General features: G+C 33.6%; 1 protein-coding gene across 2 annotated transcripts in view; it reads right to left on the bottom strand.

Annotated features, from left to right (window-relative positions):
• The window catches only part of PCNX1 (pecanex 1), a 167,675-nt gene that overhangs the window by 85,618 nt on the left and 65,668 nt on the right, over nucleotides 1-16,389 (bottom strand). The window contains exons 7-8 of one of the 2 annotated variants that reach the window (XM_060140068.1): nucleotides 12,614-12,746; nucleotides 6,509-6,693 (exon numbers count right to left, since the gene is read on the bottom strand). The exons of the other annotated variant lie outside the window; for it this stretch is intronic. Coding sequence (XP_059996051.1) covers nucleotides 6,509-6,693; nucleotides 12,614-12,746 — 318 coding nt within the window. The remainder of the gene's footprint in view (nucleotides 1-6,508; nucleotides 6,694-12,613; nucleotides 12,747-16,389) is intronic. 2 annotated transcript variants of the gene reach the window in all.

The raw sequence follows: 16,389 nt of genomic DNA on the forward strand, positions 1-16,389 counted from the left end.
TTGTTTTTGTGTTTCATTTTAAAAATATGACGCATCGAAAGATTCAAAAGCAGTATATAAAACGAAGAAAGTTCCCCACTCCCCACAGAAAGCCACTGCCAAGAGCAGTTTCTGTTCTTCTGAACACCTTTTATCTACATTTTGTCCCAAAACAAATGGATCATTCTCTTCATACACACTTTCTAAAATTTACTTCTTTTGCTTACTAAATAGCTTACCTTTTCATGTCGATAACGCATATATATCAAGTTCTGAACATTACAGTTATGTTCATGAATAATACATCAGGGTTTCTCTAGTAACAGACATTTAGATTGTTTACAGTTTTCCAAATCACAAGCAATGCTACAATGAATATCCACGTACATATATCTTTGCATTTTTGTGAAACTTGTGGATTAAAATATATCGGCATTTTTGGTCTATTGTTCTAAACCTCCCTCCAAAAATGTTCAATCTTGTAGTGGACTATTTCACCAGACCCTTTCCAACAATGGACATCACTACACATTCAGTAGATGAAAAATATCATAATCCTGTTTTTAATTTGCAATTTTAAAAATTATGAGCAAAGTTGAGCTGTTTGCCCATAATTGCAAGCTACTTGTAACTCTCAACTTTTCTAGTAGGTCATTGATCTTAATCTTACTGACCTGAAGCGTTTATTGTCTTACTGTGGCAAAGACTGATGTCTGGCCTCCAGTATGCATCTTGTCCTTATCCCTTCTAAAAATAGGACCTTCCCCTCGCTGAATTTCAGCTCAGCCTATGTCTATCTACTTAGAGACCTCTCCCAGCCTCTCCTGAAGCTAGAAGTTGCCACGTGACTATGTATGAGCCCATGGAAGGCAGGAGAAAGTGACAGGCACATTTCCCAAGTCACAGTCTGAAAGATAAAGGCTAGCTGTCCTTGACCTTTTTTTAGCACCACCCTCCCCACTGCCCTCCTGTCTGGGGGGAAATGTCAACAACTGGAGCAGTCACTGTGGACCAAGCAGGGAAGCCATATGTGGAAGATAAAAGAACCAACCCATCTGCTAGGGACAGCTCCCAACAGACTGTTATGAGAGAAATGTAAACTTCTCTCTAATTTCAGTCACTGATGGGGGATGAGGGAGGGCAGGTCTCTCCGTTAAAGACTCTACCTATATTCTAACTAATGCACATACTAGTCAAATTTAATTCAGAATCTTAAGAATGTTAATGTTAGAAAGCAGTTAATATAGTGCTTCAATGAATTCTTTACAACACAGACTGGCAAGAGACAAATCAGATATCTCAACCAGTCTCTGTTATCTACTGTAAAATTCCTAGAGTAGTTCAAGCATACCAAACTTTTAAAAATAATATGCCAGTAGTCTTTCCACAGTAACAATGATAAACTTCTGAGCATTTCCAGGAAATGACGGTTAGAGTAGATAAAATTTATCTAGGTTTATTTTTAATTTTAATATTTGTAGGGATAAAACAGACACTCTCAAACCCTGTCAGATAAAGTGTAAACAAGCTTTCCATAAAGCAATTAAGAGTATACATCAAAGTCTCAATAATGTTTATTTCCCCTTGACGGATAATTCCATTTCACTGTATTTGTCCTAAGGACATAATCACAGCTGTACAGAAAGGGCTGTGCAAAGGATGTTCAGCAGAGTGTTTATTACAATAGAAAATATCAGGAATCATCTTGAAGACTAACAATGGGGTTAATTAACTGGTTAAATAAATTGTAATAAATAATAATGTTAACAATAATAGTGATGATTATTTATGTAATTTACTATTGCCAGGCACTGTTCTAATTGCTTTCAATATTTTAATAGGTATAATCCTCACAGCAAACCTATGAAGTATTATTACTATCCCCCCCTTTGATACATGAGGAAACTGAGGCACAGGGAGAGAAAATAACTTGTCCAAGGTCACACAGCTAGGAAGTGGTAGAGTGCTGAGGGGGGGGGGGGGGGGGGTGGGGGGGGGGGGGGGGGGGGGGGGGGGGGGGGGGTGGGGGGGGGGGGGGGGGGAGGGGGGGGGGGGGGGGGGGGGGGGGGGGGCCAGGAAGTTTAACTCTAGAGTTCACTATTCTACACTACCTTTCATGTAGCTCTCAGTGACAAAATATTACGCAGTCTCTTAAGAACAAGTTAAAAAACAACATGAATAAATGTTCAAATGTGCTAAGAGAAAACAGCAAGAAGCAAAACTCATACCGTGACATAAAAGTCATACAACACATCCCAGTTCTGTGTTAGAAAAGCATATACATGTATGCATTAAAAAAGAAAGGAAATAAAAATAAAATGTTAATAGTGACTATCTCTGCATGGTAAGACTGCAGATGACTTAATTTTCTTCATTTTATTTTCCAGTATTTGTAAACTTGTATTAGAACATGCTTTTCCCATCCTTACACCAAAAAGTATAAATAGAATACATCCCCCTAAATTCTTAATACTTCTTCCTTCCAGAGATAATGAAGCATTTTTACTGTTTCCATAAAAATAAACATTTTACTTTCATTTATAAATACTGGAGATATGGGGATATATATGTACAGCTGATTCACTTTGTTATAAAGCAGAAACTAACACACCATTGTAAAGCGATTATACTCCAATAAAGATGTTAAATAAATAAATACTTTGTGTTGCCCTCCCCTGCAAAAAGGTCCAAAAAATAGAATTTGTATTCAAAAACAACAATAAAGGGTAAGATCAAGGTTGTTGCAAAAAAGAATATAACTTTTAGTTTAGATGAATGAAAAAGATCTACCATAACACAGGAGACTAAAGTATGGACTCCAAGGTCCCTTTAAAGCCATCTTGACTTTGTATTTATAGTAATGAGAAGTACTTAATGACAGAGCCCAAAATGTTACAGAGTAGTCCATAATAATATAATCTATTTTAAACACTAAGACGAACATAAAAATCACTGAAAGTATTATAGATCATCTGAGTCTCTGCTTTTTAAAAAAAAAAATTTAAAAGCCTCCAAATTGTATTTCTCCTTAATAACGCATAGCTGCTAGAAACTGCTTAAGAAGGTCAATAGGGTGTTGCCAGATTTCCATTAAATCTTTTTCTAGAGCTGATCACATTTTCAAGGTAATAAGTTCTGTAGTAAAGCAGATTATCAGAAAGAATACCTTCTTTGTAAATACTTGCACAGTAATGAAATTTTTAAAAAACCTTAGAAAAATCAATTCATTACTCTTTAAACCTCTACTACATTAATGAAATTAAGAAAGTCTTAAATTCAGAGGAACACTACCTATGATATTTATATATTTTACATTTATGTCTTGATAAACATAGAACTCTATTGTCCTCATTTCTTGCCTGTAATAGTATTTTTATTTTTCACATGAAAATAATTTTATATATACTTCTCAAAACATATCCTCACCACCACTAATTTCATACACAGAAAAAAAAAAAGACAAATTTTCCTGTTTGATCCCATCTAGAATACTTCCTCTGAGATGTGATATATATTAAGAGTTTAACTATCAATTATAATAACCTGTTTCATCATGACATCAATTTACTAGTCTTAATTCACAAGCGGAAGCCAGGATTAACATAAAAACTGTCTCTTGTGTGACTTACCTGGGTAATAAGCAAAAGCTTGTTTTATTTAGTAAAACTGCAGTTTAATTCAGACTATAGTATGAAATCAACTGCAAATAAGTTCAACAAAAGGCTGATAAAAAGAAAATTAACCTTTAGAATGTGGTTTTTACAAAAAGAGTAACATGTTACATTGAAGGATTTGAGAAATTCTTTGATAGTAATTTCCTTTTCAAAGATTTTAACTTCAAAACTTACCCATCACTTACATAATTATTTAAACAAAGTTTCCATGGAAATGAAGTCTAGAAATGAGAAAGGAAGCCATCCAAATTTTTCCAACCAGGTTCTAAATTATACACTTATAATTCAGTTTTTAAAATTATGATGAACAATTATTATGCCTGTGGAAAATGGATGATGAAAATGTATTTTTCTCTGCTGATTAAGCTACTAATAAAACCTTATAATGCCATCGTCAATGAACTTTTCCACCACGTCCAATGCTACCTGATAATCTTGAAATGCAAGATAAAATGCAACAGAAAAATAAGGATTCTCAGGGTTTAGTATAGGAAATGGATGTGGTTCTGTATTATGACACCACAGAGTAAAAATGTCAAAAACATAGTTAAGGAAAACTACTTAGGCTTGGAATTAAATAATGCCTGACTGCAAGTTTCCTTTAATTGAAAAAGGCTAATATTCCTCACTTTAAAAAGTAAACGCACAATTACAACATATACATGTATACACATAAAAACATTTATATGCATCCAAACATATATATGTATAAGTGGATATATGTAAGTTTGAGTGTGTATGTATATGAGTGTGTTATATAAATGTATTATGTTTATTTATAAATTTTCACATGTAAAAATTATACATTTAAAATTTTCAGTTGAAGAAGCTAAATTTGGAAGGAAGCAATCCTTTGTAAATACTCCATACTTTCAGGGAATATCATGGCTAACTTCAACATATTTGAGTATACAGTATCCAAATTCATTCACACAAAATTATTTTACTACTGTTAATTAAAATCATGTAGAAAATTAAACTATGCAACAAAAATATTCTAGTGGAATATATTAAAAAATCAGTGTCTACCAATTCCTTCAAGTTCAGCGGCAGTTCATTTTTAGAATCTTTTTTGGCCAACCTTATGTGCTATGAAACGAACAGGTATACACTGTCCATTGATTGTGTGTTTTGTGCTAATTATTACTAAGCATTCAATTTGGCAACATTCAATTACCACAGGCCAAGAACTATCAGAAAGCAGTTAACACAAAAGATAAAATCCAAATTTTAAGAGAATATCCTGAATATTTACCAGTAGATGTTAAATTGACATGTACATATTCTCAATTATCTGCATGCGGTTTAAGCATGGAACTTTATAACTAAATCTTGCTTAGCAAGTTTTTTGAGCAAATTAAGAATTTTTACAAAGGAAAATCACCTACTGGTTCAATTTATTCTTCATTTGACAAGAGTTTAAAAATCCAAAATGGATTAAAACTAAGCTTAGCTAACCTACTACCAAATGATCAATGGACAATGGTGATAGTGACTGTAATTTTACACATACAAATTGACAAGTCCTCTGTTCATAGGAACTTAGGGTTAACCCAAGAGAAATGTCAATAAAAAGATACTATTTACTCAATATATTTGCAACTAAGGAAGCATCCCTACTATCAGTCAAAGCAAGTAACTAAAGTTTACCTTACTCTTCTCAAACACCCTCTTTATAGACTCCCTGTCCTCTTCAAATTACAAACTCAAAAGCAAAAGCACTCTAAAATTAAAATGTTTTATTGCCTTCTCATTTTATTTAGAAATCACCGTACATTCTAATGTATAAATATCTTAGATGACCATTTTCAGCTTTCTATAAGATTTGCTAAAGACGACAATTTTCATCAATATGCATATCTAATACTTACTAATTCTCTCTGTAACTAAGAGTTTTTACAAAATGGGTAAAGAGTCAATAAATAGCATATGAAATTTTATTATACCTATTTTGGGCACCCTATACCATACATCCTTCTAGTAAAAGCATCAACTAAATTATCTTCTTTATAAATGAAAGTTATAATATGGAGAAACAAAATCACAGTAATAAGCAAATATAATACTTTGAAATACGTATTTCTGAATAACAGGATTTTCTTCTTCATTATATTTACTTAAATTGCTATTAATCTGCATTTTGAGCACGAGAAAGCTGAACTGGACAGAGAAGTAGAAAACAAACCAGTATAAAACACTGTCTTTTTAAGGCATTACTGAGGCTTTAAACTATACCACCTCTCTGAGAATTAACTATTTAATAACTTATATTTCTATTTTTAGATGTATTAACAGGAAAAAGAAAAAACTTTATAAAGTCATTTGATAGTGGTATAGAGCCATCATGTCCTCAGAATACTGCACTTAGAATTATAGTAAGTCCTATTTCAGATGATAGACACTGAAGTAAAATATAGAATACTTAAAAGAAAGATTATACAGTAATAGGCCATTAGAAAGTACTTTTGCCTTTCCTGCAGCAGAGAATTCAGAGAAATTAAGGTTCAATCAAAATAATTTTTTAAAACTCAACATTTCACCACATGGTACAAATGCCAAGAAATAGTAAAATTGCCCAAATCGTTATAACAGGACAGTAAAGCATGAACATTTATTAATACTTTACCATTAATAACGGACATGCTCAAAAGAAAATGTAGAGTAAGAGTTGAAAGAAACAGAAAAGGGAAAAGCAAATATCAAATTTTCCTTATACACAGGGCAAATCCTAAAAAACAGTGCTCTTATGCATAGTTCCAAAATGAAGCTATCTCAGGAGAGAAGTGTAATCATTGTTACCCATTATCTGCCACATCAAAGTTTTACGTCACCAAGATTATATAATGCCTGCGTACCAAGTTCATCGTGCAAACTGCTGCCGCCTACAGCAGATGCATTGTCATGTGATGCTTCTAAGTGGACACTCCCATTTCTCACCAGCAAGGAGGCACTAGCACTGAGCACTGCAGCCTGGGAAGGGGGGCGGGACTGGACTTTGACCTGGGCTGTGGACTGCTGGTCTTGCTGACCATCTTGAAGGCTAGGAAAAAACATGGATTGGGGAGACATTACAGGGAAGAAAAGAGAAAACAATAGCTAGAAGTCAATATAGAAAACTAATTAAAAAAAAAAAAGATTTCAATGTAACCTAAGAAAGAGCCAACAAACTTTGTAAAATATGCAGATCATACTGCCGGCTTAAAATTTCTGGTCTTTAGAAATCTGATTCATGGTGATGAACACAGAAAAATTTCAATGTATACGTAAAGCAACCAATCTGTGACACCTTTCCACCTCAAGACAACAAAGTCCTAGTATAAGGAAAAAAGTAGCAAAGAAGAGTCACAAGTACACTAAATATATGTAGGCTGTAGCTGGTCCCTCACAGAAAAAACCTATTTTTTAGTTCAATATGCATTTTTATAAATAACCTTGATATAATTATTCTAGAATTGTTCTTTCAAATATTCTGGCATCTCAAATTCACAATAAGACAACATTTCTATGCACTTGAAAACCAAAGAATCTTTATCAAATGCAACCAAGATGACAATTTTGAATCAAAAGAAAATCACAAACTAGTGAAGAAAAACAGAATAAAAAACACTGACTCAATCAAGTGAAATAAAAATGACTGCTGAGATGCTAGAAGAAATATAATTCATATATAAAGTGTTTTTTCTATCAAAAGCCTACATAGTTCTGAAATAAGGCCACAGGCTTTATATACAAGTGTTAGTTAAAATAATAATGTTCCCTTAGTGAATTTTGTTCTTATCTTTTCCAATTCATATCAAAGTTTCATTACAAGAACCATCGTTTTACAAAACCATAAAAATAATTTGGAAACCAGTAATTTCTCAAGGGATATTATAGTCTTTTCTGAATTTTACAAAAATTTAAAAATACTTAGTATTTTGTGATTATAAATGTTATTAAAATTATCTAAAGTATCTAAAAATTAGATAAAATTAAGAAACTATATTATATTCTTAACTCATTTTTTGTTTATATATATTTTAAAACACTATGAATTTTAACTTTCTTAGTATAACACTCAAATTTAAACTGATGAAACTCATGAAAACACTCTGAGTATAATTATTATATGTCATTCTCTACATAATGTTCAATGCATATCTGCACTATTATTAGACCTTTTAGGATTTAAAAGAAGTATGCTACTTAGAATGGCCTTATTCGGTAACTTTATCATTTTCATGAGTATCAACTTCTCTCTAATCCTTTGAATTAAACGCAGCGGTTTCTCTGATGTCTATAAAACAAGACTAATCCTGCTGCAGACTGGGAAGAGAGCTGTAATTTGAAGCAGAGTTGAGCCTTGAACAACGCGGGGGTTAGGGAGCCGAATCTCCAGAGTTGAAAATCCGCGTATAACTTATAGTGCCCCTCCTTATCCACGGTTCAGCGTCCAAAGATTCATCCAATTACGGATCATGTCACCCTACAGTATTTATTATCGAAAAATACCCACATGTAATTGGAACCACACAGTTCAAACCCATGTTGTTTAAGGGTCAACTGTAACCATGAAATAAGACTAAGTAAAAAATACTTCACATATTGCTTAAAGCTGTGGTTATGGTAACAGAACACACTCTGGAACTGTACTGTCTAATACAGTAGCCACGCATGACTAAAGTAACTAAAATGTTAGTTCCTCATTCATGCTAACCGTATTTCAAGTGCTCAAGAGCTACGTAACACAGCTAGTGGCTACCATGGCTACCACAGCTACCAGAGTGAGCAGAAGCTAGTAGTTAGTGTGTTCTATACTGGACAGTGCAGATTATAAAATATTTCCACCACCACAGAAAGTTCTGTTACATTAATTTTTTTTCAGGCTTCTTTTAGAGCCAATAAAAAGTACATAATCTAGGGCTTCACTGGCAGCACAGTGGTTGAGAGTCTGCCTGCCGATGCAGGGGACACGGGTTCGTGCCCCGGTCCGGGAAGATCCCACATGCCGCGGAGTGGCTGGGCCCGTGAGCCATGGCCGCTGAGCCTGAGCGTCCGGAGCCTGTGCTCCGCAACGGGAGAGGCCACAACAGTGAGAGGCCCGCGTACCGCCAAAAAAAAAAAAAAAAAAAGTACATAATCTAAATAGAGCACAGGAATGTATGCAACATATTAAAAACAAATAAGTCTGCAAAACACTTACAATGCTTACCGGCACTAACTTTTTAAGTCATAACTATAAATAGTAAGTCTGTCCTTGGAAGCCATCTAAAGTTATCCATAAACCTTACCAAAATGACCAAATTTCACAAGGGAGAAAATTTTGAGTAGCTCAAGTACTATGATCCTTCAGATTCAGAAGACAAAATTTTATAATATACGTATATATATACTCAACAAATTTTTCCATCAATTTCTTCACTTAAAAGTCATAAACAAAGGTGCTATACGGCAGTTAGATGTATTCTAATGTGAACGTATTGAGAATACGCTAATCTTCAACATATCAATATATAAAAGGTTTTCAAAATATTAGGCAGTGCATGAAAATCAACTCCAGAATAAAGAAACAAAGACAATTAGCCAAAATCTATGCAGTTGTAAATGTCCAGTTTCTGAACATCAAAAGCTAGACAAAAAGTATTTATGTCCCTTGAATTCCTGTTTTCAAGAATCGTTCAACAAGAAAAAAGCGTATTATTTTTGCACAAATTGCTAGGAAAACTATTCCTGGAGGTGGTACTTCACCTTAAGCTAACTAATAATTGACAAAAATTAATCTTTTTTACAATACCAATTATATATCAAAACTATCAGTTTCAGAAAAGGTAGCAACTATTTCACAACACAGCAAAAGGTAGAAATTTAGGTTTCTAAACCATTAATTATCAGTAGCATCACTGACACGCAGTCTCACTAATTAATTAACTCTTCTAATTTAAATGATAAAAAAATAGTTGGTCTTGGTCTTTCCTTCCTCTGTACCACTTACTTAATATTTGACACATTCTGCCTTACACTGTTATCTTTGTATGTATCTCCTCAACTAAACAATAAGCTCTAAGAGTATGATCACATTATTGCTATGAATCTCCAGAGAACACTCAGAAGAGTATCTTGAACACAGTACACAAGCAACAAATATCTGGTGGATTCCTTCCTGTGTACCACAAAATGATATGAATTTCCAATTATGGACTCAGTTATTACTATGACCTTATTTGATTACAAGTCTTTCAATCTTATATTTAAAAAAATAAATTTAAGGGCTTCCCTGGTGGCGCAGTGGTTGAGAGTCCTCCTGCCAATGCAGGGGACACGGGTTTGTGCCCCGGTCCGGGAAGATCCCACATGCCGCGGAGCGGCTGGGCCAGTAAGCCATGGCCGCTGGGCCTGCGTGTCCGGAGCCTGTGCTCCGCAACGGGAGAGGCCACAACAGTGAGAGGCCCGCGTACCGCAAAAAATAAAAAATAAAAATAAATAAATAAATAAATTTAAGAATACAGTAAAGCTTCTTTCCCTTCCCCCAAATGCACTGATGATTTATTTTCATTCCAGTCCATTAACTAGAGTTCTAAAAGATATCACATTTAGGCTGATAAATATAGAACTAACTCTTAATATTATTATAGAATTTTTAAATATTCATTTTTGTTTTTAGCTCTAGTAACTGGGAAGAATTAATAAGGGCCTACAAGGTTAAGTTAATGAACAAAAAAACTTTAAAAAGTAATTCTGAAATAGGATATTCTAACAAGCATAAAAAATACATGCAAATTCTCTTTGTGAGGAAATTGATGATTCACCCCCAATCTTTGGAGACATATACTCTACCAAGTTGCTTTTTAGACTGTCGATTACTTACACTATTCATTAAACTTTAAAATAAGTTAATAGATTTTACTGATATTTATAGAGTAGTTATAATTAAAGTGTTATCATACCTATTCCATTTCTTTTTGACAAGTTTTTCAAGTTTTGCGTAACCATGCTATCCTATATTTATTTAAATATGAGATTATTACGTAACTCACATTGAGAATACCACTATTACTTTACCTGAATATTTTTGCAATTAAAAAAGATGGTTTTATTCAATTGGTGTTTCTCCTAAGTCCTCACAGCTAAATTTTATCTTATTTCATTCATAATGAAGTCAGCCTCTTTAAGATACATGCAATCTTTGTACTGGAAATACCATGGAACCTTAACAAAATCTACATGCTGACTGATTATTGGAAGACTACTTTCCAAAAATCCTAATGTGAGCCCTTTACAAATAAAGGGCTCACAGCATATCCTCATTTGAATGGTGATGTATTTAAAACCTTAGAAATCCTATGTGGTTGGCTGGAGTTAGAACAGTTCTTTAATATTCCACCAGGCAGAGAAAAAAACCAAATTTGTCTACATTTGTTTAGTGAGTGAGATCCAAAGAATGAAAGGATTTTTAAAGACTAAAGAGGTTAAAAAAGATTAAGAAATATCAACATGGAGTGAGAAGGTAAGCAAAGAATATGTCTATGGCAAGTATAATTCAAGGGGAAAAAAAGAAGAGGTTAGAAAACACAAAATAGGAAAAGTAAAATGAAATGGTGAACACCTTCTGCAGGTTGGGACTATATCCCAAATCCATCAGCAAAAAAAAGTTACCTCAGGGAGCAAAGGAAATAGAAGAGGAGGGCTCACAAAAAGTAAAGGCACTCAGAAAAGATTTCTAGACCAAATGTTTCTTTTCAATGGTTGCTTTCCCATTTTTATATTTTAAACATTGGTTTAACTAACCCACACTGCATTATAAATTATGTATTACTGCAGGATTAATTAGGAACATGATCTATGAAAGATGAAGTTCCTGATTGTAATGTAAAACTCAGAAAAACAATCCAGTCTTAAATCCCAAGGGGAATATAAAATAAAGCAGTGATTTAAAGATATAAGGATTTTGCTACTTTCATGAACAAGATTTTAACAAGGGAAGGGATTTATCTCTTCAAACCTACCATGCATTCAACAGCAGTTATTTCACCAAATTTTCTTCCTTTTGAATTTCAAAATGTAGTAAAATAATTTGGGTAATGATGCTTTTGGACACAAGAGATTAATAAAAGCATACAGTATAATAACATACGCACTGCTTAAGCAAGCACATATATTTTCGTCCATATTTGTATTCTTTAAATAAAGCATAAGTCTTTTGAATAGGTTTTTTTATATTTCTAATTCAAGCCATAGGCTCATTAGATTTGACATACCTGAGAATAAAAAAGCTTAAGAATTTCAATTAAAAATTACTCCCAAGATTATAAATAGATGCTTTCCTAATTAGGGATATTGGAAAAATAATTTTTTTTGTTCAGCATACTATAGAGGTTGAGAAATTCACCATAAATGTACATACAAATATATATATCTGTATATATATATATCTCCAATTGACCATAAGTTACCAAAAATTAAATATTCTAGTTCCGTGTCATTTACTAGGTCCTGGTGTTTAATTTTCAAGCAATGCAAAATAAAATATATTATATTTTAGTGAAATAAAATAATCAAACTGGTTTATCAGGCTGACGTCAACAAGCTCACCACTCAGTCCATATTTGTTCATACTGAACACTGTTCAAGGTGTTCGGGAAAGATACTGCATTAATATTACTAATTTGGTGTAGGAAAAAAAATGAAAAGCTGACTTAAGGCCTCTATTTACATTTCTATAACTGCCCTAAAATAATTTTTGTGATTTAAAATTGGCTAAACCAATCTGATCATTTTGTTTAAATAATGCAATATAAGACATGCATAATTCAATAAGCTCAGTCACATGCAGAGAAAGCCTAAAGAAGCGTACAGTATAGGAGAGAAACTGGAAGAAAAAAGAAAAACAAAGCTATTTAATAAATGCTTTCTTGAGACTGACAGAACAAGTTAGAGGTCTGTTACATGCATGCTAAGCTTGGTGGAATTTTAAAATACCATACCTTAGGGGTGATCCGATGAGCAATGTAGGAGGGGTAGGGTTACTCCCTGCATTGTGCCGGCGCCGTACTGCCTGGCGCCTAAATGTGCTGCGTTCACGGCGAAATGACACTGCCTCCTCGCTGGCCTGTGCTGCTGCATTAAGACAGACTTAGGTCAAACAGGAGCCTAGGTCAGAGGCGTAAACAGCAGCTGAGCCTGTCCTCCCCAGATACGACAGATTAACAGTGAACCTATGAAAACCTTTTGGCTCAGTTAGTCAAGTTCCCTCTACTTTGAGGGTGGGAAGTCAGGGACTACACACAATCCTTTTTATTAAAGATAACTGTTTCTTTAAAAATAATGTTTCTGATGTTATCTGGCCTCACCGTCTTCTCTTCAACCTCAATTTTCTATTTTAAGATCTCTGTTGTTTTAAATCTTTTTCTAGAAGTCTTATTTAGTCCCATATTCCTCTACTAGCCCTTTAAGTCAGCCTTAAAGGTACTGTATGTGTCAGTTCCAACCAATGGTAAAGGGGCATTAACTTCTTCCTTTCATGAAGACAGTAAAAGCAACAATGATAGTACCTGTGATGACGAGGAGTCAGGCAGTAAGTTTATCTCACACTACCCTGTGCCATAGTTTTGGCAGCATTAAATGAAACTGCTGCCTGCTATGCTGCACAACTAGCTTTTTAAATGCTCAATTCAAGGTAGCATGTGTATATGTTAACTGTAGAGTAGTTGGCTACCATCAAACTTTATTCAACTCCATGCCCTCACACTGGTCCCCTCAACACTAGGAAGCAAATGTCAGCAAAATATCACCAAAAAAATGAGAAACCCATAGCTTAATCCAAAGGCAATAAAGTACAAACTAAAACCAAATATATAACAATGAGAAAATCGAAACTATGGCTTAATAGAATTACATAAAATTTTATAAAACCATGACTGATTTGGGTTTCTAAAACAAAACGCAAAATGATGTTTATCCATTTGAATCTAAAACAATTGTTTCCTATAGTGATCTAAATATTTTAAGAATCATTTTGATTTTGCGAAAGGGTATTTTGATACTAAATATGAATAAAGACAAAACAACTTAGTCCAGATGACATTTTTTTTTACAACAAATGAAAATTTCTTTCTTTTCAGCAAGTATGAAATGGATTACAAAATCAACAGTGTTGTATTTTGACTTCAGTTCTCTGACAAGTGTTCTTGACATTTTGAAGGCGTTACTAATTCTCATCATTATTCTGCTTAGCAACAGCCATTTCCATCAATTTAAATGTTGATTTTAATAAAGTATTCTTTTAAATGTTTACACCTTTATCCCTTCCCCAGGCTGCCCCAGTGAACGTTCTTTGTGTAATTAACCCATTATAATTAGGAATATATGGATTACCTCCAGAAGACATGGACTTCTCTATCTTTAGGCAATGTTTTCTTTTATTAAAGGGATGACAAGCACAGAATTATTTCACCCACTTGGCAAGCTTCTGCCGGTAAGAAGTGTAAGTCACAAATAACGGGTCAACAATTTACATTCCTTCTTTCTTTCTCTGCTCACGCACTCCAGTGACATTCTAAAGTTAGAAAACTAAATCAGAATGAGGCTTTGGGGCTTTGAATCCAAACCAAACTTGACTCCCGGAGCTAATACTTCTTTTCTTTTCTTTCACCAGTTTTATTGTGATATAATGAGAATTCCTTTAATGTGAAAAGGCTGTTACTTGTGATGTAAAAGCTCATGTATACAAATATTATATATGACCTGTGAGAACAAATAATGCTGATTAAATATGATTATTTAGAACTGTGCTGTCCAACATGGTAACCACTAGCCATATATGGCTATTTAAACTTAAATTAATGAAAATTAAAAGTTCAGTTTACCAGATTCATGACCCATACTTCAAGCGCTCAACAGTTGCATGTGGCCAGATACAGACACTTCCATCACCACAGAAAGCTGTATCGTATGGTGCTGATTTAGAGTCAAGGATGCCTGTTTGTCACTGTAACCTACAGAGCATATTGTGTGCTTTGCCTATTCCTGACAACCAAGACCTCAACAAAGGAAAGAGTAACCAGCACTGTCACTAAGAAGAAAACATAATATTGGCATGGCAGTCATTGGATGAAGGATAAAACAAAGCAAACAAGCCACTTGAAAGAAGAAATGAGAAGTTAGATGAGTGACTCGTATACCTATTAATGGTTCTCAGACGTCAGTAAGGTTAATTTGGGTTATGAAATTTTAAGTCACTATTTTAAACCTCAATTCAAGACTTATTTTTGAAATTATATTGAAGATTTCTATTCTTTTGTTGTAATAAACTATTGCTCAATTCACAGGTCAATTCACTTCTCTTAAGAAACTATCAAACATTCATTCTAGTTTTAGATATGTTGTTTCAATCAAAATAACAGAGTAAATTTACCCAGATAGAATTTATAGGGGATAATTTAATCCATAAAATGTACTAAAATTATTCAGAAGGAATAGATGATCACTGAATACTGAGAAGAGGAAGAAGGGACATAGGAAACAGCTTTCTTTACTATCTTCCTTCTACTGAGGACTTAATGGGGTTAATTTAAAATAAAAGCTAGTTATTCCATAGTATTGGGACAAAAAAACAAAACTACAGTGTCCATTTGTAGTCAAAATGTTCTTTGGCTTCTCCAGAAGGCACTTTTTTTTTTTTTTTGCTAGTAACATACCACTTACATTTTGTTATCTGCAAAATAACTATTAACATTATTTTCTTAAGAAAATAGTTTTAGAAACATATCAAAAGTTTAGACGTCCATAGCACAACATATTAAAATGGAGTTCTGATTACTGCCCATGTTATCCTCTGTAATATTCAGGGTATAAATAACCGATGATAAAAGAATATTCAATGTTTACTAGAGCCACCCGTTTAACAGTAGCTAGGATCACACATTCAGCTGAAAACACTGTGCTATTATTTATGGTCACACAAATAAGATTAAACCATGCCCCCCCTGGGAAGGTGCTACTTATATAGAACATTTCCATTTGGAACAGGTTCCAGTAGGGGTCCAGTTCTATTAGAGCCGAGGGGGAAAAAGTGTCTAAAGCTTAAAAATAATTTGCTGTAAGCATGCTCAGTCACATAAGTTATAGCCTTACTTGATGAAAATTCACTTCCACAATCCAACTACAAAAAACTCTTTTTGAATCCTTTAACTTTATAAGAGAAAGAAAACAACAACAAAATATTTTAACTAGGGAACCAGAGGGGAGAGAGAAAACACTTTAAAACCTGGTTTTGAAGTTGATATTGCTTAAAACTCAGTATCCCCTGGCAAAGAATAAAATTAACTAGTATAATAATGAGTATAAAATGCAAACAGTAAAAATTTAGCACTCTAGGTACAACTAAATTTTATGCATGTGTAGGTAAAGGAGAAAAAAACCACAAACATTCAAGTGATTCAAAAACCATGAATGGCAAGACAGATATAAAGCACTTTCAAGGACACATATTTAGACAAATGTGAATTTTTTAACATTTTTTAAAAAATTATAAGAGTCTTGACTTTCTAATTATTTCTTTGTGTTAAAAAGACTTCAAGAGACTGAATTACGATCATAAGTTTAAGAGATAACTTCAGATAATTTACCTCTATTTCTGGAGTAGTGATACAATCATTCAATTAAGTTTAAACATTCTCATGCACAAGGCACAGATATCCAATGATATTTTAGACAGCTGTGGTCTGATCTATTCCTAAAGACCACAGAGAAAACAAAATAC

This window comes from Lagenorhynchus albirostris, chromosome 1, assembly GCF_949774975.1.
Source record: "Lagenorhynchus albirostris chromosome 1, mLagAlb1.1, whole genome shotgun sequence".
Classification (NCBI taxonomy): Eukaryota; Metazoa; Chordata; class Mammalia; order Artiodactyla; family Delphinidae; genus Lagenorhynchus; species Lagenorhynchus albirostris.